General features: G+C 42.5%; 1 protein-coding gene across 6 annotated transcripts in view; it reads left to right on the top strand.

Moving 5' to 3' along the window:
• The window catches only part of BMPR1B (bone morphogenetic protein receptor type 1B), a 409,475-nt gene extending 398,936 nt beyond the window's left edge, over nucleotides 1–10,539 (top strand). For all 6 annotated transcript variants that reach the window (XM_082391723.1, XM_082391722.1, XM_082391726.1 and 3 more), the window contains 3 exons: nucleotides 4,187–4,362; nucleotides 8,428–8,558; nucleotides 10,077–10,539. In XM_082391723.1, the coding sequence (XP_082247849.1) occupies nucleotides 4,187–4,362; nucleotides 8,428–8,558; nucleotides 10,077–10,202 (433 nt within the window). In that variant the 3' untranslated portion in view covers nucleotides 10,203–10,539. The remainder of the gene's footprint in view (nucleotides 1–4,186; nucleotides 4,363–8,427; nucleotides 8,559–10,076) is intronic.
• Nucleotides 10,540–23,904: the final 13,365 nt, after the last annotated feature.

Consider the following 23,904-nt stretch of genomic DNA (forward strand, 5'->3'; position numbering starts at 1 on the left):
TCTTTGTATTTAATTTTTGATAGTTTGATTAATATGTGTCTTGGCATGTTTCTCCTTGGATTTATCCTGTATGGGACTCTCTGTGCTTCCTGGACTTGATTAACTATTTCCTTTCCCATATTAGGGAAGTTTTCAACTCTAATCTCGTCAAATATTTTCTCACTCCCTTTCTTTTTCTCTTCTTCTGGGACCCCTATAATTCGAATGTTGGTGCATTTAATGTTGTCTCAGAGGTCTCTGAGACTGTCCTCAATTCTTTTCATTCTTTTTTCTTTATTCTGCTTTGCAGTAGTTATTTCCAGTATTTTATCTTCCAGGTCACTTATCTGTTCTTCTGCCTCAGTTATTCTGCTATTGATTCCTTCTAGAGAATTTCTAATTCCATTTATTGTGTCATTCATCATTGTTTGTTTGCTCTTCAGTTCTTCTAGGTCCTTGTTAAATGCTTCTTGTATTTTCTCCACTGTGTTTCCACGATTTTGGATCATCTTTACTATCATTACTCTGAATTCTTTTTCAGATAGACTGCCTATTTCCTCTTCATTTGTTAGGTCTGGTAGGTTTTTACCTTGCTCCTTCATCTTCTGTGTGTTTCTCTGTCTTCTCATTTTGCTTAACTTACTGTGTTTGGGGTCTCCTTTTCACAGGCTGCAGGTTCATAGTTCCCGTTGTTTTTGGTGTCTGCCCCCAGTGGCTAAGGTTGGTTCGGTGGGTTATGTAGGCTTCCTGGTGGAGGGGAGTAGTGCCTGTGTTCTGGTGGGTGAGGCTGGATCTTGTCTTTCTGGTGGGCAGGACCGCGTCCGGTGGTGTGTTTTTTGTGTCTGTGACCTTATTATGATTTTAGGCAGCCTGTCTGCTAATGGGTGGGTTTGTGTTCCTGTCTTGCTAGACGTTTGGCATAGTGTGTCCAGCACTGTAGCTTGCTGGTCGTTGAGTGGAGCTGGGTCTTAGCACTGAGATGGAGATGTCTGGGAGAGCTCTCGCTGTTTGATATCACGTGGAGCTGGGAGGTCTCTGGTGGACCAGTGCCCTCCCGGCCTCCATGGAAAAGGAAAGCAAGGAAGCTGAAGGCAACCTGACCTTTTCTTCTTCCTTCCTTCTGCTTGGCCGTCTCCTTCAGTGACTCCGTACCTAGCCTTAAAGCTCCGCACTGTCTGACTCTACTTCCCGTCTCTTTTTCTTCTTTTACTCTTGCTGCCTGAGTGTTAAATCACTTTAATTTCTCTTTTTGGTCTTGAAGATTAATACAAGTTCCATTTTTCTCTGCCCTTATTTGAGGACGGGTAAGATGATGTGACTGAAGACCTGGGAAGAGAAATGCAGTATAATTACTTTCAAGTAGAGAAACCCTCCCGAGGGAAGAAGGGACAGAGCTGTGTGTCTTGGAGGATCTGATACTTTGTAATGTCATATGGGAATTACTTATAATTAGTATGTTTGTTCTTTAAATATAGTGCTAAAGGCATGTGCCATTGGGTTAATAGTCACCTGTTACAAAATTAATTTGCATAACAAAATTCAATTTATCTTTCTTATATACCTGTAAAGTCTCATTTTATAGTCTACAGAGATTTTTACATTTCTCTTTAAATCACCCACAGCAAAGTTTACTATAAACAGGCCTTTTCCTTCTTTCATTTAAAGTATATTTTTTATCTGCCATGGGCAAGGCACACTGTGAATGGAGACGAAGGGGGCTGTGCTCTTTAGGGACATAACAAATGATTATGACAGTTATTCAGAGCTCAGAGGAGTTTGCTCTCTTAGGGTGGAAGATGGATATTTATTGAGATACTACAAGGGAGAATATTTATTCAGATTCTTCTAGGGGAAGAGATTTACTCAGATGCTCCCAGGGGAGATGTTTATTCAGATGCTAGTGGGTGGGTGGGGAGAGGAAGGTTGAGGCAGCACAGCAGTGCCGAGCACACGTGGCCTGTGTAAGGAACTGGTTTTGGGGCATTTGATGGGCAAGCAACATCCTTGACTATATGTTTTTTCAGTGTTTGAGGGAATGGGAGTTTAGAGAACTATGTATAGTCTGGCCATCACAAATCTTAATTCCGTTATCATCGAATACCAATTACCTCTTAGTTTTCCAATAGATGTCTCCACGTCACGAATTCCATCAGCCCTTCCTGACCTCCCGAATCCAAATAAAACATTAAGGAGCTAAGTGTAAGAATGGAATGGTATTGCCTAAAATCTTTATCACCTGTGGTCAGAGTATGTCTTTGGCTTAAATGCACTCCTGTAGGGCCCATGCTAAGACTGTTCTTCGTTTCCTTTCCCAGGACATGTTCTGGAAGGTAATTTAGGCCCCATACCATCTTCTTTCCATCTGCAAACCCCCATGTTCGTTTTTCTGCATAGAACCCAGAATCCTCTATCCAATCCCAGCACTGTCTTTCTCTGATGATTCAAAATTATAAATTATAACACACACATATAACATATTAATGAAATATCCACTGTGTGTTCACATGAGAGGTGTCAGTGGGTAGAAGAGGAGAGAAATTGCTTTATTATTGAAGGTGGCGCCTTTGTGGCATCTTTTAAATCTAATGGGTATCATTAAGCCTCTTCTCTGCTCAACGTTCCTTCCTTACTATGTACTATTTAGGTACACAGGTGACATTTTTCTATTGTATCCTGCTGGTAAATACTATGATTCACGTTTTAAACTCTTTCTAGTCTTAGAAAAGAGCCCAGAGCACTAAGACCTATGTTTACAGATGGTAAGGAGTACCAGCTCGTTAGTTTTTATTCATTTTAAAAAATTTCCACTTTAACTTTTATTTTAGGAAAAGAGGCTCCTTCAGAGTTGTTGCTTTTAGAAGATCCCAAGGGGCCTAATCAGTATCCTAGTGACACGTCTGTGTCACTGTGTCACACGTAGTTTTAGCTTAAGGATTTTAGCTGGAAGTGAATTTTAAACGGTCGTAAGAATGAAGCTTTATATTTATAAGTGTTAGTAAATGTAAACAGTGTTGAGATATACAGGGTTTTAGAAGACAGAGATTGAGGCGATAAGATCAGGCCCAGAGGTTTTTTCCCAAAAGCCGCTAGTGTTTTGTTAAGTTTGCGGTTGTCTGTGACACAGCATGATAAATGTGATATCTGACATATGCAACTGTTTTCCACGTTGAGGAAAAAGAACATATAAATGCTTGAGAGTCAGTGGAGTGTGATGAAAAGAAAAAGAAAAACTCTTTGTTGGGAATCAGGAGAGAGAAATGTTTATCCAAGATTTTCCACAAACTTCAGTTTAATCATGAGTTTTTGTACAATACCTTTTCTGTCTCAGAGTTTCTTCATCCGTCTAAATGGGGGCTCATTGCTCCTCAGTTCCAGTAGTTTCTATTGAGCTGTGGGGCTTGTTAAACCTGTGCTGTGTGCTCGGTGCTGCCCTGGCAGCGATGTTACACGTATCCTCTCATTTAATGGTCGGCCTCTCGAGTAATCGTGGTTCAGCAGCTTTGCAACATGGGTTCATAGCTCCGGCTCCAGCTCGCTGCACCGAGGCCATGGTTCCCATGTGCCAGCCTCTAGATTGGTGGCCTTCCATCAGGAATTTCTTCCCCATCTATGGGGAATAATAATGAATGGATCATGTTGTGAAATTTTCCTAAAGCTAAAGATACTATATTCAATTATTTCCTTTTGTTATTAAAAATACATGTTATTCGGTTTATGAAATAATAGTGATAGTAGAAAGCTGTTTTATAGGTCTCTGCTTATCAAAATAAAACATATGCAAATCTTTGTTGGTCCTCTCCTCCCGTCCGTTTTTACTTGTTTGTAGCTATAAAAGCCTCCCAACACTTGGCTTAAGAAATACTGTCTCAAACCAAATTGGCATGTGCACCTGCCAATTTTAAGAGCAAAGCTACCAAAATATGAAGGGAAGGATGGTATTTTTTAGATATTTAGCAATAATTTAGAGCTTACATTTGATCTAGTGGCAATGCTATCCTATATGTGGCAGCTTCATTCTGATTGAGTGTCACCTACATTGGGTTTTTACCTGTGAATATTTAACTTTTGGTAAGAAATATTTTTTGAGGAACCCTGAAAGAATATCCTCTCCCACCTTTCACTAAAGCCCTGGGTCAGGACTCACCTTGACTTGTCATTTGTTGGCCCTCTTCAGTGCTGATAGTGCTTTGCTTTACTTTTTCCTTAGTGATACGAACGAAGTTGACATACCACCCAACACTCGAGTTGGCACCAAACGCTATATGCCTCCAGAAGTGTTGGACGAGAGCTTGAATAGAAATCACTTTCAGTCTTACATCATGGCGGACATGTACAGTTTTGGACTCATCCTTTGGGAGGTTGCTAGGAGATGTGTATCAGGAGGTAAGTGACAGCGATACTGTTGGAGCTACTACAGATCCTTTCTTTCTGAGCAGAAGTCAGAGTTATCTTGTTTAGAGAATCGGGTTTGATTTGATTTTCCCCTTTATTTCTGTTGATGCCGTCACAGTATCCCAGGAGACGATATTTAACCTCTTAGAATTACCTCTGACCGCCTCCTTCCCTTCACCTGCTGCGGCTGAGTCTCTTCCGGAGCGTCCTCTTGCCTTTTCAGAGATCACCCCCTTCTCCCATATGTGCCCTCCAGCAGTTTCTCCGTCAAGTCAGACCTCCTCTCCTGCCCCTTCCAGCTTCCTCCTACCAACCTCCTGGCTCCACCCCCAACATCAACGACGCTTTCCCTGTGGCTTCCTGTGCACAGATGAAGGGAGACACAGAAATGTAGGGTGGGGCACCCATTGTGGAACCCCTCTACTTCTTGACTTTCTGTAATACTTCCTCATAAAGCAGTTTGAAAACATCAGTTTGTATCAAAAGGAAGGTAAAGCATAAGAATATCATTATTGTTCACGATAAGTTTTCTACAAACGTACGGATTCCCTAGTAAGACTAAGAAGACATTCTTAAATATTCAGAGGTAATATGTTGCTTGGAGTATTTTGCATACTGCTGCATAATCTGTTCTTGAGTAGGTGAGGAGCTGAGCTGCAGGCTCTTCAGTAGCCAGTGCCCTGTTTACGCCTCTCCTCATGGTTGCGCTCGTTCAGAAACCTTGACCCTCCTGCCTTTCCTCCTGATGGCTACTTCCTCACGTTCTCAAAAACTCGAGCTTGTCCAAGGGTGTGAAAGTGCAGCATGCACTTAACTAGTAGGGGGATTCTTTTTCTTGGACCTGCCATTTATTATTTGTGAAACTTTGACAGGTTACTAAATTTTTCTTTGTCTCAGTTTTTTTATTGTCAGAAAGAGGTGAATTATTGTATCTACCTCAGATGGTTGGAGGTTTCAGTGATTGTAGAAAGAATTAAAACTGCCTGGCATGTATAACTAGCACGCAATACATGTTAGCTATTATTTTAAATTTTCATTTTGGTTGGTAGAGACTTAACTTATATTTATATTAATACTTAAATATGAAGGAGAAACAGTAAATCAACAGGCATTCACACTTTTGTAGGAAGATCATCTTCAATGATGTCGTGCCTCCTAATCACTCTGGGAATTCTGTGCCTCTTACGCACATTTTAAAATAGAGCACATTCCCTCTAAAGTAAGAGAAGTCTTTAGTCCAAAAGGAAAGTTAATGTATGTAGGAAAATTTTCCTAACCAGATATTCTCTAAATCTCCCATCATAATTATGATCTCATGCTTTATTAAGAATAAATGAGCCTATTTTTGAATAATATGCCTACACTTATTTTATTAAGATAGGTTTATAGAAGTTAAAGGGGTAGTAAAGTACAAGATTACTTTTCTAATTACGTTTTCCTAAACATCTAAAGCGAATAGGGCTACAGGAAGCCTATATTTGAAAACCTGAGGAGGACCAGAATAAAGGAGAAATGATTCTGTGCTGAAAAAAAAAGCCAGCCTTATGTAAACAGCAGGATATTAATTGCTTTGCTAGGGCTGTCTTTGCCTGTGGAGGTTCAAGAGGTACTAAAATGTTACCTTATCTCTGTATGAGATTGATGTATATTTGTCAGAGATTCTCAGCTCTACCTCATACCAACTGTATGGGGCCTTGGGCAAGTTACTTAATCCTTCGAAGCCAACTTTCCTCATCTGTAGAGTGTGTATAATAATGCTATCTCATAAATGTGTTTGTGAGAATTTAATAAGATAAATTATATAACATACCCACCTCCATGCTTGGTAGATAGTAGACTCGCAATAAATGAGTTTCTTTTCTCTTCCAGGGAGGCAAAGCACACAAATTCTATTCTCTAACACTTTCCTTTATGAAGATATTGCAAGTCTGGGGGCTCATCTTTCTAGTCCGGGTACTTTTGGGTGAAGTAGACACATCCAGCTGTAGGCCTTTCCAACTTTGGAAGCAAAAGAAAGTTTTGAAGTTTCAAACACGAAGGCAGCAGACATGGAAAATTTTGATAACTTAATTGCATGATAAGGAGAAAGGAGTAAGGCCTAGATCTAGTTCAAAGACGGACTTAGATTAGTTGATAATTTTATGTGGTTGGCTCTATATCTGTTTTCATATATGCACCTACCCCACCATCCATGCATTAGTCCATCCAGATAATGGCACCAACATTAGGCACTGAGGGAAGTTTGAGATAAATTAGATCATCATCCTTGCTCTCAAGATGTTTCCTGTGCCATTGTCTTGAGAATTAGAAAGGGAGGAAGAACGGGACTGAAGTGAGCATCTCCTGTCCATTAGACCTTGTGCTTTCACGATCTCATATAGAGATGACACACAGTGGAAGGAAATGGTAACATAGCTAATACATATAATTATGCTCTGTGATCTCAGCAGGGGGCAGAGTAAACAGTGAGTTGGAATGGTCTGAAAAAATGTTTGAACCTTCTGGTCCTTTGTGATTATAAATGGGTTTGAGTTTACAAGAAAGGACATAATACAGGCTCCAGATTTTTTTTAGAGTAAACCCTCAGTGAATTTAATGATGTAGTGTATTATCTTCCGACCTGGTGGTATCTGTCGTGGTCCAAACGCGGGTTGGAAAAGAATTTCCAGACACAAGGCAGAATGCAAAGAAGATAGAATTTATTAGAGGGAAGGGTCGCTGCCAGAACAGCGGGCAGACTTCCTAGTAGTCTAGGAGCGTCGAGCCCGAACATGTGCTAGTGATCAGTTTTTATAGCCAGAAAACAAAGGAATGATCCGAGGTGAAAATTTCGTTTACTGACTGGTAGAGACACATGTACCTTCCTTCTATAGGGTGGGAGTGGGACAGGGCAGATGCCTTTCCTTATTTGGGACAGGTCCCGTTGCCCAGGTGGGTGTCGGCCCAGGTGGGCTCAGGAATTTCGTAACCATCGCAACTTGGTGGTGAGGGCGATTAAGAGTCTGGTAGGGGGTGTAACGCTGAAACTTTTTCAGGTAGGGTTGTCCTTTGTCCTTGAAGCACCATTGTCCTTGGAGCACCACAGTATCATCTTGTTCAGATAAAAAGCAATGAAATTTCTATAAAAGGTGATTTAGGATAGGGAGAAAGGGTTCTCTGGAAAGATTGTTCAGAGCAGCACTCTCTGAGGACAGAGGCTGCTTATAATTACTCTGAGGAGTGACTCAAATAAGGTCAGAAAGAAGACACAGGTAGCCTGCTTTTTTAAAGGACAAGAGGAAAAAAGGTAGAAATTAGATACTAGGGAAATGAAATGGGATAGAATTTAGCATGATAAGTACCTTTCCTTAAAGATGACATTCTTTTGTATTTCTTAACCCTTCTTTCAACACTACATATTTTTTTTTTCTAATAGTGATATATTTCTTGTAGACAGTTCTGATAGATGCAGGAAATTTAAAGAAGAAAAATCAGACAGTCATTGCACCTAAAAATCATGGTTAATATTTTTAGGTGTGTACAGTTTTCCAAATTTTAAATGTGCAAAAATGCATTCTTATGATTAAGCAGAAAAAAATGTAAATCTGACATTTTGTTCAAGTAGGATACACTGCCAAATTTATTATGAGGTTCATAAGCACATGCTGCAGTAGTAGAAATAGTTACATATTGTGCAGTATGCGTTTGGGGTGTGTCTGGCAAATTCGCAACGAGATTTAATATGGATTTTAAAACGTTTGGCACACAGTACAAGAGCCTTTATAAAATCAGAAGTAAACTTGAGATGCTTGTTTACTTAGCTTTTGGAAGTTAGAAAAAAGGCTTGAAGGCATATAATATGTTTCATTATACTTTCTTTTCATTTTTAAAAATTAGATCATATCATTTGGGCACATTTTTTTCAAGGTTGGTGCTGTTTTTGTTTTTGTTTTTGCTGTTTTTCAACCTGAACTTGTCTTTGGTACCAATAGAACTTTCCTTAGAGAATAGTTTATTTGTTAGACTTTTATTTCCTCTTCACAGAAAATAATAACATTAATGAAACCATATTTTCAGGTATAGTAGAAGAATATCAGCTTCCCTATCATGATCTAGTGCCCAGCGACCCCTCTTATGAGGACATGAGAGAGATCGTGTGTATCAAGAAGCTGCGTCCCTCCTTCCCCAACCGGTGGAGCAGTGACGAGGTGAGGCTTGTAGGTCACCGTGTGGATGTGACCAGTGTCGAAACAGACTTTTCTCCTTTTGCCAAAATTCCAACTATTTATCACAGGAATTCTTCTTTGCTGTGATGGTAAGGGTGCCTCATGGCAGTAATTTATATGGAGCTAAGTGCAGTGTGTTAAATTATCTGTTCCTTTCTCTTGTTTGATTTTGCCACTTCCAAAATACATTGAATGGGTCAGCATTTAGCCTGCATAATCGATAACATTATTTCATTTGTTGGTGACGTCCTGACACTTGCGTAAAGGCCATTAAGTAACTGCACGTGTGTTTGTAAAGCGTCATGAACTTTCTCCATGACAGACTCACGTACGGCATTCTCCCGTTCTGATGAGAGAAAAGTCAGGCATCTGAAGATTCGGTTTTCTATACACAGAAGTGGTACAAGTTGACCTAGTTGAGATGCCTGACTGTGCCGTGGATCTTCGTTAATCAGGATGACGCAATGCTGTGGGGAAAATCCACATCTGGCCTGGCTCTGAGCCCGTCCTGGTGAAACGTAACCAGATGTAACAAGGAGCTGCCCAGAAGGAAGCAGTGAGCCGGCCAGCCTTGCCTTTCCTGCCCCATCTCCTCCTGCTTCACCCCTTCTCCATCTGCCCTCTGAGCCTCTAGACCTGCCCAGGCCTGGAGAGTCTGGCGGCATTCAGAGGGGTGGAACGTTCAGAGAGGAGTTTGAAGCGTCCCCGAAAAAAATGTACCAAAGCCAGTGCAGACAAATGGACAGAACACTGTTTATAAACTAGTTCTTCACTGCTAAATGCATTTAAAAATAACCTTTGGTTCATTGGTTTTGTGGCCAGTTACTGAAATGCTAAATAATACCTATGTTTTCCAGTGAGTTGTGCAGAAAGCTTTATGAAATGCTGGCGTTTATATTATTTTGAAGGTGGTTATGGGCATTGGTATTACTCAGAATCCCTTCACTGAGGATTTCTAATGAAGTGAAATTGTGCTTTTCAGCAGGAAGGCCAATAATTGATGTACCACAGGAGAACACAGGAGAGAGTTGTAGTGAGGCTGTGCACAGGTCATGAATCTGGTTAAGTGGTACAGTGTGATGCTATTATTGTAGCAGACAGCTGTGACTTAGGAATAAGCATGTTTGCTTGAACAGTATGGAATTAGATAAAAGATTTGATCTTACCGAGCGTTAGGAACAATCTGGGAGTGTGCAGTGGAACGCAGACCCCCTGGGTAGTTTTCTATTTGCTTCATCTGACTTCAAAGGCGCTCGTCTACAATCAGCAAAACCACCTGCTTGCTCCTATCGCAAGGACGCCATGAAAATCTGTTTTCATCATTTAAGCTTTGCATGATGAGAGAAGAATTTTTATGGAATTTTATGCCCACATGGTTTTAAGAGTGTCTTTAAAAAATATATTCAAACTTCAGAAACCCAAAACTAAAAGCCGGTATCAAGTGCCAGCCTTACAGCTAATACGTTTCTCTAACTCCAGTTTTCCTTTTCCTTCCCGCAGTGTCTAAGGCAGATGGGGAAACTCGTGACAGAGTGCTGGGCTCACAATCCTGCTTCAAGGCTGACAGCCCTGCGGGTTAAGAAAACACTTGCCAAAATGTCAGAGTCCCAGGACATTAAACTCTGAATTGAGGGCAAAAAAATAAGCATCTCTGGAGAAAGCCAGGAGATACTCTTCTGTTTGTGGGCAGAGCAAAAGATGTTCCAGAAGCATCCACAGTACAAGCCGTGAACATCGTCCTGCTTCCCAGTAAGTCTAGCCTCACCTCTCAGGGAGCAGCTTGGACAAAGAGAAGTTCCCAGAAACACGGATTCATCGTGTCTGTTTGTAGGAGGGAGAAACTGCTTGGGTAACTTGTTCAAGATATGGTGCATGTTGCTTTCTAAGAAAGCCCTGTATTTTGGGATTGCCTTTTTTTTTTCAAAAGATGCTTTAATTTTGCCAAAATAAAACAAATAATGTAGATGTTTTAAGGTTTATACTATTATAGTTTAAATAATAACAGCAAAGTTCTTCCCAGAAACTCTCCTGGAAGGTAAATTAAAATACGTGTTTCCATTGGTAAAATTTTGTTGCACTCTACCAACCAACAGTCGGTGAAGTTGGAGAACAGAATGGAACTCATCTTCAGAGCCCCTGCGCCCCGCGCCTCTTCAGACCACTCAGGCCAGGCCTGCACCGGGGCGGCCGCAGCAATGTGAATGCACCCGGGTACAAGCACCACCTGTCTGGGACCACGTTTGGGGATTCCTACAGGTGACCTTTTGCAGCTTTATAGGATATGGAACAAATGAAGGTTTTATGTGACTGTTAGAAGTAAATGTTGACACTATTCTTCAGAACGGCTTTGTGTTTCTGATTGTGTTAGGCTTTTTCTTTCATGGTAAAGCCCCTTCTTTTTCATTAAACACAAACAAAGCTTTTTTTTTTTTTTTTACGTGCAGAGTAAGAACAAACATTAAGCACAAACAAAGCTTTTTTTTTTTTTTACATGCTTTTGATCTCTCAAATGAAGGGATCAATATTCAGTATAAAATTGCCATCAGTTGTGTTGAAGACAAGGCGCTTTAAAATAGAGATACTTTGCTCTTGTGCTGTAAGCAGATCGTGTCAGAAAGGTAGAGGATGAGGGTACAGGTGCACATGGCTTGTTTCTTCTGTACGTGGAAGAGCCCTTCACAGAAGCGCAAGGGGAAATGTATGCACAACTTATTATGTACAGACAAAGGTGGTTTCTTTTTGTTATTATCTGTCTTTTTGGTGTCTGAGTTAAGGGAAGGAGAGGAAACATATGTTAGGTTAATTTAACTAATTTTAATTTTAAAATAGATAAATATAACCTCCAAATGGGACAGCAGAGGAATGCTAGTGGAGGCCACAGAATATTATGGCTGCTGTGATTTATTATTCTAGAATAGATATGGATCGAATATGTATATCTTAATATCTTATGTGATAGCTTCACATCTTAGGAATGCTGACTCAGTTTATTTTATTCTCATAACATTCAATACACTTTTTAACTTATTATTTTTTCTTCTCTGTGGCACTTGTGCAAAACATCTTTTCACCTATTCAATTATGTGGGGTTTTAACTTTTGAGCAACATGAATCAAATCATTGACAGGGCCAGTATTCCTTAGCAACAGGAACCTAATAAAGGTTAAAATTGTACACATCCCTCTCAACTTTATTCATTTACTTCCTGACTGTGGTTTTCTTTTGCTTCTTAGAAATTCTGTAGTGTTTAGTAAAGAACTGGAAAGTACCCCCCTGCCCAGCCCTTAAAAAAAAAAAAAAAAGATGTTCCTTCCAGAATACTCCAGGGGGCAGTGTTTTATAACACATTTTCATTTCACCACTTGGTGGCTGAAGGATGGAGGGTTTTGAAAATGTGACAGCTGCATTAAAAATGAGAAAGCATTTTCCTCACTTCTGAAGTGGGCTTGCACTGGTGACTTGTTCCTCCAGAAAAGCATCCTAGAGCAGAGACCGGCTGTGAGCTGTGCTTACGGTTTGGGAGAAGCATAAGGAGAAACAGTGTTCTGTATCCAGCATTCACTCCCCAGTGCTTCATAACCACGTCTCCTTTGTAACAAAGAAAGAATATTTCCTTAATCCTTGAATATGAAAAAGGTTTCTGCTTTTTCAAAGATTAAAAACAGTTGGTTCCAAATATAATCAGAATGCTGCTTTTATTGATATTAAGATAACCTCAATAGCAGTGTAAAGGTTCCTTTCTCTTGCGTCAAATCGTATTCTTTGTGATAGCTTAGGAGTATGTGGCTAGAGCTAAGTGTGATAGTCATCTGAGCCTAGGAGAGAAACTTCAGTGCCTCTAATCAGATTGTCTATGAAACAAATAAGTAAACATTTATGTCAGTTAAGTGGGGACATGTTCGTGTTTCTTGATTTTCCCTAAATTTAAGCAATGCTGGGATTATCTCTTAGGTAAAAATGTGTTTTCTTTTAGGTAAGTTCTTATACGTGGATAACTTCAAATCAGAATATATTGTGGAGAGGTGATGATTTCAAAGTAAACTAGATTTCTAGGGAGGTGTTGGTTCCTGGAAAGAATGGGAAGAAATTAAAATAGTATCCAAATTTCTTCTATATTATTTGTTTGGTTACTTTGGAAAAATGCGTAGCTTACTTTCTAATCCCCAACCCGATTTACTCACTATGAACATTTAAAAATTATTCCAGAGATACTTAAAAAGACCCATTTAGTTACTATAGTCTTTCAATGAAACAAGAATTTATTTATGAATAGAGTTTTCTTTGTATCTTACCAAAATCCACCTTGCTTAGGGAATATTAAATTGTTCTTAAAGAGACTACCTACTCACTTCCAAATAATTCATTTTGATTTTTAAATTTCTGGTAGCTCAGAAGTGAATTTTATTTTTTTGTTTTGTCTTTCAACAGAAGAGTGGGAACCTGGAAATAATGTAGTTGATGCTTACTTTTAGGACTATTTCAAAGCCTAAAATTTTCTTCTAATCTTTTCCCTGCAAAGGAATCCTAAAATACTACTTGTTGGCTAATATAAGTTTTGTATGCTAAGATGTTTGGATTTATAGTTTATGTATGTTTGTATATATTATATAAATATATATTGTATGTATAAATATTATGTTCAGTTTGGAGTCTGGCACAACTCCATTATGTGGATTAGAGCGTAAAATATTATAGAGGATAAAGTACTAAATGAAACGTAATATTTATTTATAAAAGGTGTAGATTGTTAAATCACAGGCGGCCATGCTATGAACATTGTGTGTGAGGAGACCGGCCTTTGACCTCCTGGAAAGCACAGCTCAGAAGTCACTAGCGACCATTCTTTTTATTCTCAAAACAAAGCTTCTCAGAAAACACGCTAAGATTTTATTTACAGGGAATTCTGTGACACATTTCAATTGCTGTGTGATCAGGTAGAGCAAGTCCTGAGTAATGACTGACTTTCACGTTTCTGCAGTCATGCCTATTCATTAGAAGTTAGTGTTTTATGTTGTTGGTCTGTTCTGGTTCTTCTTTGTAGGTGAAAGGCACTTGAAAGAAGTACAGTTTCTTAAAACTTGAATAATTTTGTAGTTATATCTCCTTAGAAAACTTAGTCACATAGCCGTGGAAACGAAAGAAGGCATCAGAAGTGACTTAATTTAGCGGTTATCATTCCTTTTGTAAAACAAAACAAAAAAACAATGCCATATTTTTTGGAGAAAAGTTAGAATATATAAGGGATTTTGTTGTCTGTTTCAAAAGAAGACTCGTTTGTGTTCTTTTGGGGAACCAGTGCCTTATTGAATTTGTATATACTGTAATTATTCAGGACTAGGGAACAAACAATTGTATTTGTTACAAATTGTATATGGCTTTGTTTTAACATTCCCCCGGAATAAAATGGTTTCATTCTGCTCTTTGGAAAGAACATGTCTGTTATCTTAGAGTTGTGCCTTTTTTCCTCTTTAAAAATTTCACATTGTAGCAGGCGGGGAAGGCAGCCATGGAGAGCGTTGCAGGTAAGCGTGTACGTCTGGTGGCAGGAGAGCAAGACGAGTGGTCTGATGTCTCCTGTTTTCTCTATAATTAGGAGGCACGGTCATCTGTTGAGAGTGAGAGGAAAGGTAGAAAAGTTGGTGACAAGGTCTAAAATTGCATCGTAGGATATCACGGCCAGATGGCTACAGGCGACGCCGAGGGCCCTGTTAAGATGAATGATGCTAGCTGTGGCTTAGTGGCCAAGGCGTGGCCCCTGGGCCACCATACGGCCCGCACGTGAACCCGGGCTCCCTCGTTCTCTCCGCTCTGTGACGGTAGGCATGTTGTGCCCTCTCGAAGACTCGGTTTCTTCCCCTTGAAGGTGGGAATAATAGTCATCTCTCCTGCATGGAGTGGTTCTGAAGATGCAACGAAATAATCCATGCACCAAGCATGAGGTAAGCATTCAACTCAATTGCTAAATATTAGCTATTATTACACATTCCTTGTGCCACTCTTCTCTGTAATTTGATGATTTTATTTTTCTATCAGCAGCCCAATGTAGGCATGGAGACCGCGGCCACTGGATTCGTTCAGGGTTATCAGGCATATGCAGCAATGAGTCATGGAAAATCAGAATGGTCTGATGTGGTCCAGAGGAAGGAGGGGATTAAAGAGAAGGCAGCTGATAGGCCCAAAGAAACAAGGTCAGAGGACAGGGAACCATGCTGGGGTCGAGGTGGTGCGATAGCGGTTACTGAGAAAGGGTCTGTGTTCAGAATCAAGGTTTCAAAGAGGGAGTAGCAAGATCAAGGACAGGCTGAAGGTGTGATCACAGGGGTGGGCAGATTTATTAGTGGATAAGATTATTGGTGATGAAAGAGGAGCCCAAAAGCCAGGGTTCCTGGATTTTGAAGCCTCCCAGGATGGTGGCAGTCTAATGACGTGAAGATTGTGAGGCAGAGCTCTCCAGGGCCGCAGGAGGATGGGGGCAGTCAGTGAGGGGCAGAGAGTGGGGACAGAGGCTGGCGGGGCCTGATGGCCTGACCTACGAAGGAGTGGGGTCCCACGCAAGGGCAGCAGCCTGGAAGGAGCACAGCCGTAGGAGAGAGACTCCATCCTTCTTCCCACCTGTGAGGTACGTGGGGTGTGGAACAACCCGGTGGTTGCTGTGGTTTCTGAGTCAGCGTCCCCTGGAGAGGAGAAACCCCTCTGCAGAGGGAGAGGGAACTTGCTAGGTTGTTTGTCCATGGACTGGGAATCCTGGAGGGCAGAGAGCAAAGTCTGGTTTTGAGGGCATCCGTTGGAGACTGGATTAGGAGAGAGGAAATCCAGAGTCGTTTGGGCGCAGAGACTACAGGCGGGCTTGCATCTCAGTTACCAGGGACTACAGAGTTTTTGTGTGATTGGCTGTGTTTAGCCAGCTGCACTTAACGCCAAGAGACTTCATCCCAGCCTTGGGATTCAGATCGATTTAACTCCCATCCCATGGTTTTCACCATCTCAGTGCTGTGGAAGAACACAGTCTGAGCCCCAATCTTCTCCCCTGTAAATTGGGACAAAATTCCCACCTCACAGAGCTCTTAGGAGGAACCAGCGAGGTGAACGTGTGAGGAGTGTGATGGGCCCGCACCAGCTACACAGCAGGTAGGTGCTCATAAGTACTGCTTTTCCTCGCTGACATTAGTTTTACAGGATGCAAAGATGGCAACGTTTAAAACAAGCCAGAGTGTGCAGTGGTGGGAGTGGGGGGACACCTCTCCCACCCTCCCTGCACCCCACTTCTCTAGGCTGTGGGCTTTCCCGGGACTCGAAGGCAGAGAGAGAGTGAATCCCAGCTGAGGCGAACAGCGTCTTCTTTTGCTCTGCTCACTTTTAAGTTGCAAGCTTGGTTGTTCCTTCTTGTCACAGCAGCAAAGTACAGGTGACCTGCTCTCAGAAGGACTTCTCTTCCTGCAGAGTAATCCCCCCCCCCGCCAGGTGCTGGTTGTAACCGGCTACAGGGAGCTCGGGGGCTGATGGGGGTTCTTTGCCCAGGCCGCCCTCCTGAACTCTCCAGTGACTCCAACCCCGACAGGGGGCTCGGGCAGCCTGCCACCCCCGACGTGACTTGGAAAGCGTGCGCGTGCTTTCTTGAGTGCGGTTTTCCCAACGGGAATGCCGGCCACCAAAGCTCCGAAGCGAGGTTCGAGGGACGGTGGTGGGCTGAGTCTGTGCTGCCACGTGCCTTCTGTGCGCAGTACCCTTGTGTTCTCTGCTGAGTTTCCATTCTTGTAATGGAGTTAAATTCTCAGCCGTGGGGACCCACGTCTCCCTTCTGCTTTACCCAGGTTCCGGCTTACACATCGCCACCGCTTCCTCAGCCCTGACCCACAGCTGGCTTTGCGACCCCCGTCTCGGATGAGCCTTAAGTCGGGGGGGCTGTGCTCAGGGCTGCTCCAGTTGCCCACAGGCTCTTTGGCTCAAGCCTGAGGGGTGGGGTGGGACGGGAGCCTCCCATCAAAGGCGCTTCTCGGCTCAGCGCCTGCGTGACGAAAGGGCTGCCGCAGAGCTCCCCCCGCACATCCGAGTCTCTCTCGCGCGCATCACCCTGAGGCGGTGGCCGGCTGTGCTCCAGCAGGTTGAGCACATCCGAGTCTCTCTCGCGCGCATCACCCTGAGGCGGTGGCCGGCTGTGCTCCAGCAGGTTGAGCACATCCGAGTCTCTCTCGCGCGCATCACCCTGAGGCGGTGGCCGGCTGTGCTCCAGCAGGTTGAGCACATCCGAGTCTCTCGCGCGCATCACCCTGAGGCGGTGGCCGGCTGTGCTCCAGCAGGTTGAGCACATCCGAGTCTCTCTCGCGCGCATCACCCTGAGGCGGTGGCCGGCTGTGCTCCAGCAGGTTGAGCACATCCGAGTCTCTCGCGCGCATCACCCTGAGGCGGTGGCCGGCTGTGCTCCAGCAGGTTGAGCACATCCGAGTCTCTCGCGCGCATCACCCTGAGGCGGTGGCCGGCTGTGCTCCAGCAGGTTGAGCACATCCGAGTCTCTCTCGCGCGCATCACCCTGAGGCGGTGGCCGGCTGTGCTCCAGCAGGTTGAGCACATCCGAGTCTCTCTCGCGCGCATCACCCTGAGGCGGTGGCCGGCTGTGCTCCAGCAGGTTGAGCACATCCGAGTCTCTCGCGCGCATCACCCTGAGGCGGTGGCCGGCTGTGCTCCAGCAGGTTGAGCACATCCGAGTCTCTCGCGCGCATCACCCTGAGGCGGTGGCCGGCTGTGCTCCAGCAGGTTGAGCACATCCGAGTCTCTCTCGCGCATCACCCTGAGGCGGTGGCCGGCTGTGCTCCAGCAGGTTGAGCACATCCGAGTCTCTCGCGCGCATCACCCTGAGGCGGTGGCCGGCTGTGCTCCAGCAGGTTGAGCACATCCGAGTCTCTCTCGCGCGCATCACCCTGAGGCGGTGGCCGGCTGTGCTCCAGCAGGTTGAGCACATCCGAGTCTCTCGCGCGCATCACCCTGAGGCGGTGGCCGGCTGTGCTCCAGCAGGTTGAGCACATCCGAGTCTCTCGCGCGCATCACCCTGAGGCGGTGGCCGGCTGTGCTCCAGCAGGTTGAGCACATCCGAGTCTCTCTCGCGCGCATCACCCTGAGGCGGTGGCCGGCTGTGCTCCAGCAGGTTGAGCACATCCGAGTCTCTCTCGCGCGCATCACCCTGAGGCGGTGGCCGGCTGTGCTCCAGCAGGTTGAGCACATCCGAGTCTCTCGCGCGCATCACCCTGAGGCGGTGGCCGGCTGTGTTCCAGCAGGTTGAGCACATCCGAGTCTCTCGCGCGCATCACCCTGAGGCGGTGGCCGGCTGTGCTCCAGCAGGTTGAGCACATCCGAGTCTCTCTCGCGCGCATCACCCTGAGGCGGTGGCCGGCTGTGCTCCAGCAGGTTGAGCACATCCGAGTCTCTCGCGCGCATCACCCTGAGGCGGTGGCCGGCTGTGCTCCAGCAGGTTGAGCACATCCGAGTCTCTCGCGCGCATCACCCTGAGGCGGTGGCCGGCTGTGCTCCAGCAGGTTGAGCACATCCGAGTCTCTCGCGCGCATCACCCTGAGGCGGTGGCCGGCTGTGCTCCAGCAGGTTGAGCACATCCGAGTCTCTCGCGCGCATCACCCTGAGGCGGTGGCCGGCTGTGCTCCAGCAGGTTGAGCACATCCGAGTCTCTCTCGCGCGCATCACCCTGAGGCGGTGGCCGGCTGTGCTCCAGCAGGTTGAGCACATCCGAGTCTCTCGCGCGCATCACCCTGAGGCGGTGGCCGGCTGTGCTCCAGCAGGTTGAGCAGCTCCGCCTGGCGTTCGCTGCAGCCCTGGGCAAAGTCGCCTTTCATTTCCTACCTACTAGTGCGCCGGTGGCGGACTTCATTCACTCATCTTTGTAAATTTTATTGAAGTACAGTTGATTCACAACAGTGTGTTAATTTCTGCTGTACAGCAAAGTGACTCAGTTATACATATATTTTTTCATATTCTTTTCCATTATGGTTTATCACAGGGTATATATTTTTTAACATCTTTATTGCAGTATAATTGCTTTACATTGCTCTGTTGCTGCTGTATAACAAAGTGAATCAGCTATACATATACATATATCCCCATATCCTCTCCCTCTTGTGTCTCCCTCCCACCCTCCCTATCCCACCCCTCTAGGTGGTCACAAAGCACCGAGCTGATCTCCCTGTGCTATGCTAGCTGTTTTACATTGGGTAGTGTATATAAGTCCATGCCACTCTTACTTTGTCCCAGCTTAACCTTCCCCCTCCCTGTGTCCTCAAGTTCATTCTCTACGTCTGCATATTTATTCCTGTCCTGCCCCTAGGTTCATCAGAACCATTTTTTTTTATTCCATATATATGTGTTAGCATGTGGTATTTGTTTCTCTCTTTCTGACTTACTTCACTCTGTATGACAGACTCTAGGTCCATCCACCCCACTACAAATAACTCAATTTCGTTTCTTTTTATGGCTGAGTAATATTCCACTGTATATATGTGCCACATCTTCTTTATCCATTCATCTGTTGATGGACACTTAGGTTGCTTCCATGTCCTGGCTATTGTAAATAGAGCTGCAGTGAACACTATGGTACATGACTCTTTTTGAATTATGGTTTTCTCAGGGTATATGCCCACTAGTGGGACTGCTGGGTCATATGGTAGTTCTATTTTTAGTTTTTTAAGGAACCTCCATACTGTTCTCCATAGTGGCTGTATCAATTTACATTCCCACCAGCAGTGCAAGAGGGTTCCCTTTTCTCCACACCCTCTCCAGCATTTATTGTTTGTAGACTTTTTGATGATGGCCATTCTGACTGGCGTGAGGTGATACCTCATTGTAGTTTTGATTTGCATTTTGCTAATGATTAGTGATGTTGAGCGTCCTTTCATGTGCTTGTTGGCAATCTCTATATCTTCTTTGGAGAAATGTCTGTTTAGGTCTTCTGCCCATACTTGGATTGGGTTGTTTGTTTTTTTGATATTGAGCTGCATGAGCTGCTTGTATATTTTGGAAATTAATCCTTTGTCAGTTGCTTCATTTGCAAATATTTTCTCCCATTCTGAGGGTTGTGTTTTTGCCTGTTTATGGTTTCCTTTGCTGTGCAAAAGCTTTTAAGTTTCATTAGGTCCCATTTGTTTATTTTTGTTTTTATTTCCCTTTCTCTAGGAGGTGGGTCAAAAAGGATCTTGCTGAGATTTATGTCATACAGTGTTCTGCCTATGTTTTCCTCTAAGAGTTTGATAGTGTCTGGCCTTACATTTAGGTCTTTAACCCATTTTGAGTTTATTTTTGTGTATGGTGTTAGGCAGTGGTCTAATTTCATTCTTTTACATGTAGCTGTCCACTTTTCCCAGCACCACTTATTGAAGCGGCTGTCTTTTCTCCATTGTATATTCTTGCATCCTTTATCAAAGATAAGATGACCATATGTGTGTGGGTTTATCTCTGGGCTTTCTATCCTGTTCCATTGATCTATATTTCTGGTTTTTGTGCCAGTACCATACTGTCTTGATTACTGTAGCTTTGTAGTATAGTCTGAAGTCTGGGAGCCTGATTCCTCCAGCTCCGTTTTTCTTTCTCAAGATTGCTTTGGCTGTTCGGCCTCTTTTGTGTTTCCATACAAATTGTGAAATTTTTTGTTCTAGTTCTGTGAAAAATGCCTTTGGTAGTTTGATACATATTGCATTGAATCTGTAGATTGCTGTGGATAGTATAGTCATTTTCACAATGTTGATTCTTCTAATCCAAGAACATGGTATATCTCTCCATCTGTTTGTATCATCTTTACTTTCTTTCATGAGTGTCCTATAGTCTTCTACGTATAAGTCTTTTGTCTCCTTAGGTAGGTTTATTCCTAGGTATTTTATTTTTCTTGTTGCAATGGTAAATGGGAGTGATTCCTTAATTTCTCTTTCAGATTTTTCATCATGAGTGTATAGGAATGCAAGAGATCCCTGTGCATTAATTTTGTATTCTGCTACTTTACTAAATTCATTGATTAGCTTTAGTAGTTTTCTGGTAGCATCTTTAGGATTCTCTATGTATAGTATCATGTCATCTGCAAACAGTGACAGTTTTACTTCTTCTTTTCCAGTTTGGATTCCTTTTATTTGTTCGTCTTCTCTGATTGCTGTGGCTAAAACTTCCAAAACTACATTGAATAATAGTGTTGAGAGTGGGCAACCTTATCTTGTTCCTGATCTTAGTGGAAATGGTTTCAGTTTTTCACCATTGAGAACGATGTTGGCTGTGTGTTTGTCATATATGGCCTTCATTATGTTGAGGTAAGTTCCCTCTATGCCTATTTTCTGTAGGGTTTTTATCCTAAATGGGTGTTGAATTTTGTCAAAAGCTTTTTCTGCATCTATTGAGATGCTCATATGGTTTTTCTCCTTCAATTTGTTAATATGGTGTATCACATTGATTTGCATATATTGAAGAATCCTTGCATTCCTGGGATAAACCCCACTTGATCATGGTGTATGATCCTTTAAATTTGCTGTTGGATTCTGTTTGCTAGTATTTTGTTAAGGATTTTTGCATCTATGTTCATCAGTGATATTGGCCTGTAGTTTTCTTTTTTTTTCCTGACATCTTTGGTTTTGGTATCAGGGTGACGGTGGCCTCGTAGAATGAGTTTGGGAGTGTTCTTACCTCTGCTATATTTTGGAAGATTTTGAGAAGGATAGGTGTTAGCTCTTCTCTAAATGTTTGATAAAATTCGCCTGTGAAGCTATCTGGTCTTGGGCTGTCATTTGTTGGAAGTTTTTTAATCACAGTTTCAATTTCACTTCTTGTGATTGGTCTGTTTATATTTTCTATTTCTTCCTGGTTCAGTCTCAGAAGGTTGTGCTTTTCTAAGAATTTGTCCATTTCTTCCAGGTTGTCCATTTTATTGGCATATATTTGCTTGTAGTAATCTCTCATGATCCTTTGTATTTCTGTAGTGTCACTTGTTACTTCTCCTTTTGCATTTCTAGTTCTATTGATTTGAGTCTTCTCCCTTTTTTTCTTGATGAGTCTGGCTAATGGTTTATCAATTTCGTTTATCTTCTCAAAGAACCAGCTTTTAGTGTTATTGATCTTTGCTATCGTTTCCTTCATTTCTTTTTCATTTATTTCTGATCTGATCTTTATGATTTCTTTCCTTCTGCTAACTTTGGGGGTTTTTTGTTCTTCTTTCTCTAATGGCTTTAGGTGTAAGGTTAGGTTGAGATGTTTCTTGTTTCTTGAGGTAGGATTGTATTGCTATAAACTTCCCTCTTAGAACTGCTTTTGCTGCATTGCATAGGTTTTGGGTCGTCGTGTTTTCATTGTCATTTGTTTCTAGGTATTTTTTGATTTCCTCTTTGATTTCTTCAGTGATCTCTTGGTTGTTTAGTAGCATATTTTTTAGCCTCCATGTGTTTGTATTTTTTACAGTTATTTTCCTGTAATTGCTATCTAGTCCCATAGCATTGTGGTCAGAAAAGATACTTGATATGATTTCAATTTTCTTAAATTTACCAAGGCTTGATTTGTGACCCATGATATGATCTATACTGGAGAATGTTCCATGAGCACTTGAGAAGAAAGTGTATTCTGTTGTTTTTTGATGGAATGTCCTATAAATACCAATTAAGTCCATCTTGTTTAATGTATCATTGAAAGCTTGTGTTTCCTTATTTATTTTTATTTTGAATGATCTGTCCATTGGTGAAAGTGGGTTGTTAAAGTTGTCTACTATTATTGTGTTACTGTCAATTTCCCCTTTTATGGCTGTTAGCATTTGCCTTATATATTGAGGTGCTCCTATGTTGGGTGCATAAATATTTACAATTGTTATATCTTCTTCTTGGATTGATCCCTTGATCCTTATGTAGTGTCCTCTTTGTCTCCTGTAATAATCTCTGTTTTTAAAGTCTATTTTGTCTGATAAGAGAATTGCTACTCCAGTTTTCTTTTGATTTCCATTTGCATGGAATATCTTTTTCCATCCCCTCACTTTCAGTTTGCATGTGTCCCTCGGTCTGAACTGGGTCTGTTGTGGACAGCATACATATGGGTCTTGTATTTTTATCCATTCAGCCAGTCTATGTCTTTTGGTTGGAGCGTTTAATCCATTTACATTTAAGGTAGTTATCGATATGTGTATTCCTATTACCATTTTCTTAACTGTTTTGGGTTTGTTATTGTAGGTCTTTTCCTTCTCTTGTGTTTCCTGCCTAGAGAAATTCCTTTAGAATTTTTGTATAGCTGGTTTGGTGGTGCTGAATTCTCTTAGCTTTTGCTTGTCTGTAAAGGTTTTAAATTCTCCATCGAATCTGAATGAGATCCTTGCTGGGTAGAGTAATCTTGGTTGTAGGTTTTTGCCTTTTATCACTTTAAATTAATGTCCTGCCACACCCTTCTGACTTGCAGAGTTTCTGCTGAAAGATCAGCTGTTAACCTTATGGGGATTCCCTAGTGTGTTATTTGTTGCTTTTCCCTTGCTGATTTTAATATTTTTTCTTTGTATTTAATTTTTGATAGTTTGATTAATATGCATCTTGGCCTTTTTCTCCTTGGATTTATCCTGTATGGGACTCTATGGGCTTCCTGGACTTGATTTCCTTTCCCATGTTAGGGAAGTTTTCAACTATAATCTCTTCAAATATTTTCTCAGTCCTTTTCTTTTTCTCTTCTTCTTCTGGGACCCCTGTAATTCGAATGTTGGTGCATTTAATGTTGTCCCAGAGGTCTCTTAGTCTGTCCTCAATTCTTTTCATCTTTTTTCTTTATTCTGCTCTGTGGTAGTTATTTCCACTCTTTTATCTTACAGGTCACTTATCCATTCTTCTGCCTCAGTTATTCTGCTATTGATTCCGTCTAGAGAATTTTTAACTTCATTTATTGTGGTGTTCATCATTGTTTGTTTGCTGTTTAGTTCTTCTAGGTTCTTCTTCTTGTTATAAACGTTTCTTGTATTTTCTCCATTCTATTTCCAAGATTTTGGATCATCTTTACTATCACTACTCTGAATTCTTTTTCAGGTAGACTGCCTATTTCCTCTTCATTTGTTTGGTCTGGTGGGTTTTCACCTTGCTCCTCCATCTGCTGTGTGTTTCTCTGTCTTCTCATTTTGCTTAAGTTACTGTGTTTGGGGTCTCCTTTTCGCAGGCTGCAGGTTCGTAGTTCCCAGTGTTTTTGGTGTCTGCCCCCCAGTGGCTATGGTTAGTTCAGTGTGTTGTGTAGGCTTCCTGGTGGAGGGGACTGGTGCCTGTGTTCTGGTGGATGAGGCTGGTTCTTATCTTTCTGGTGGCCAGGACCACGTCTGGTGGTGTGTTTTTGGTTGTCTTTGAAC

Source organism: Balaenoptera borealis (assembly GCF_965194805.1).
Source record: "Balaenoptera borealis genome assembly, chromosome: 4".
In the NCBI taxonomy this organism is placed as follows: Eukaryota; Metazoa; Chordata; class Mammalia; order Artiodactyla; family Balaenopteridae; genus Balaenoptera; species Balaenoptera borealis.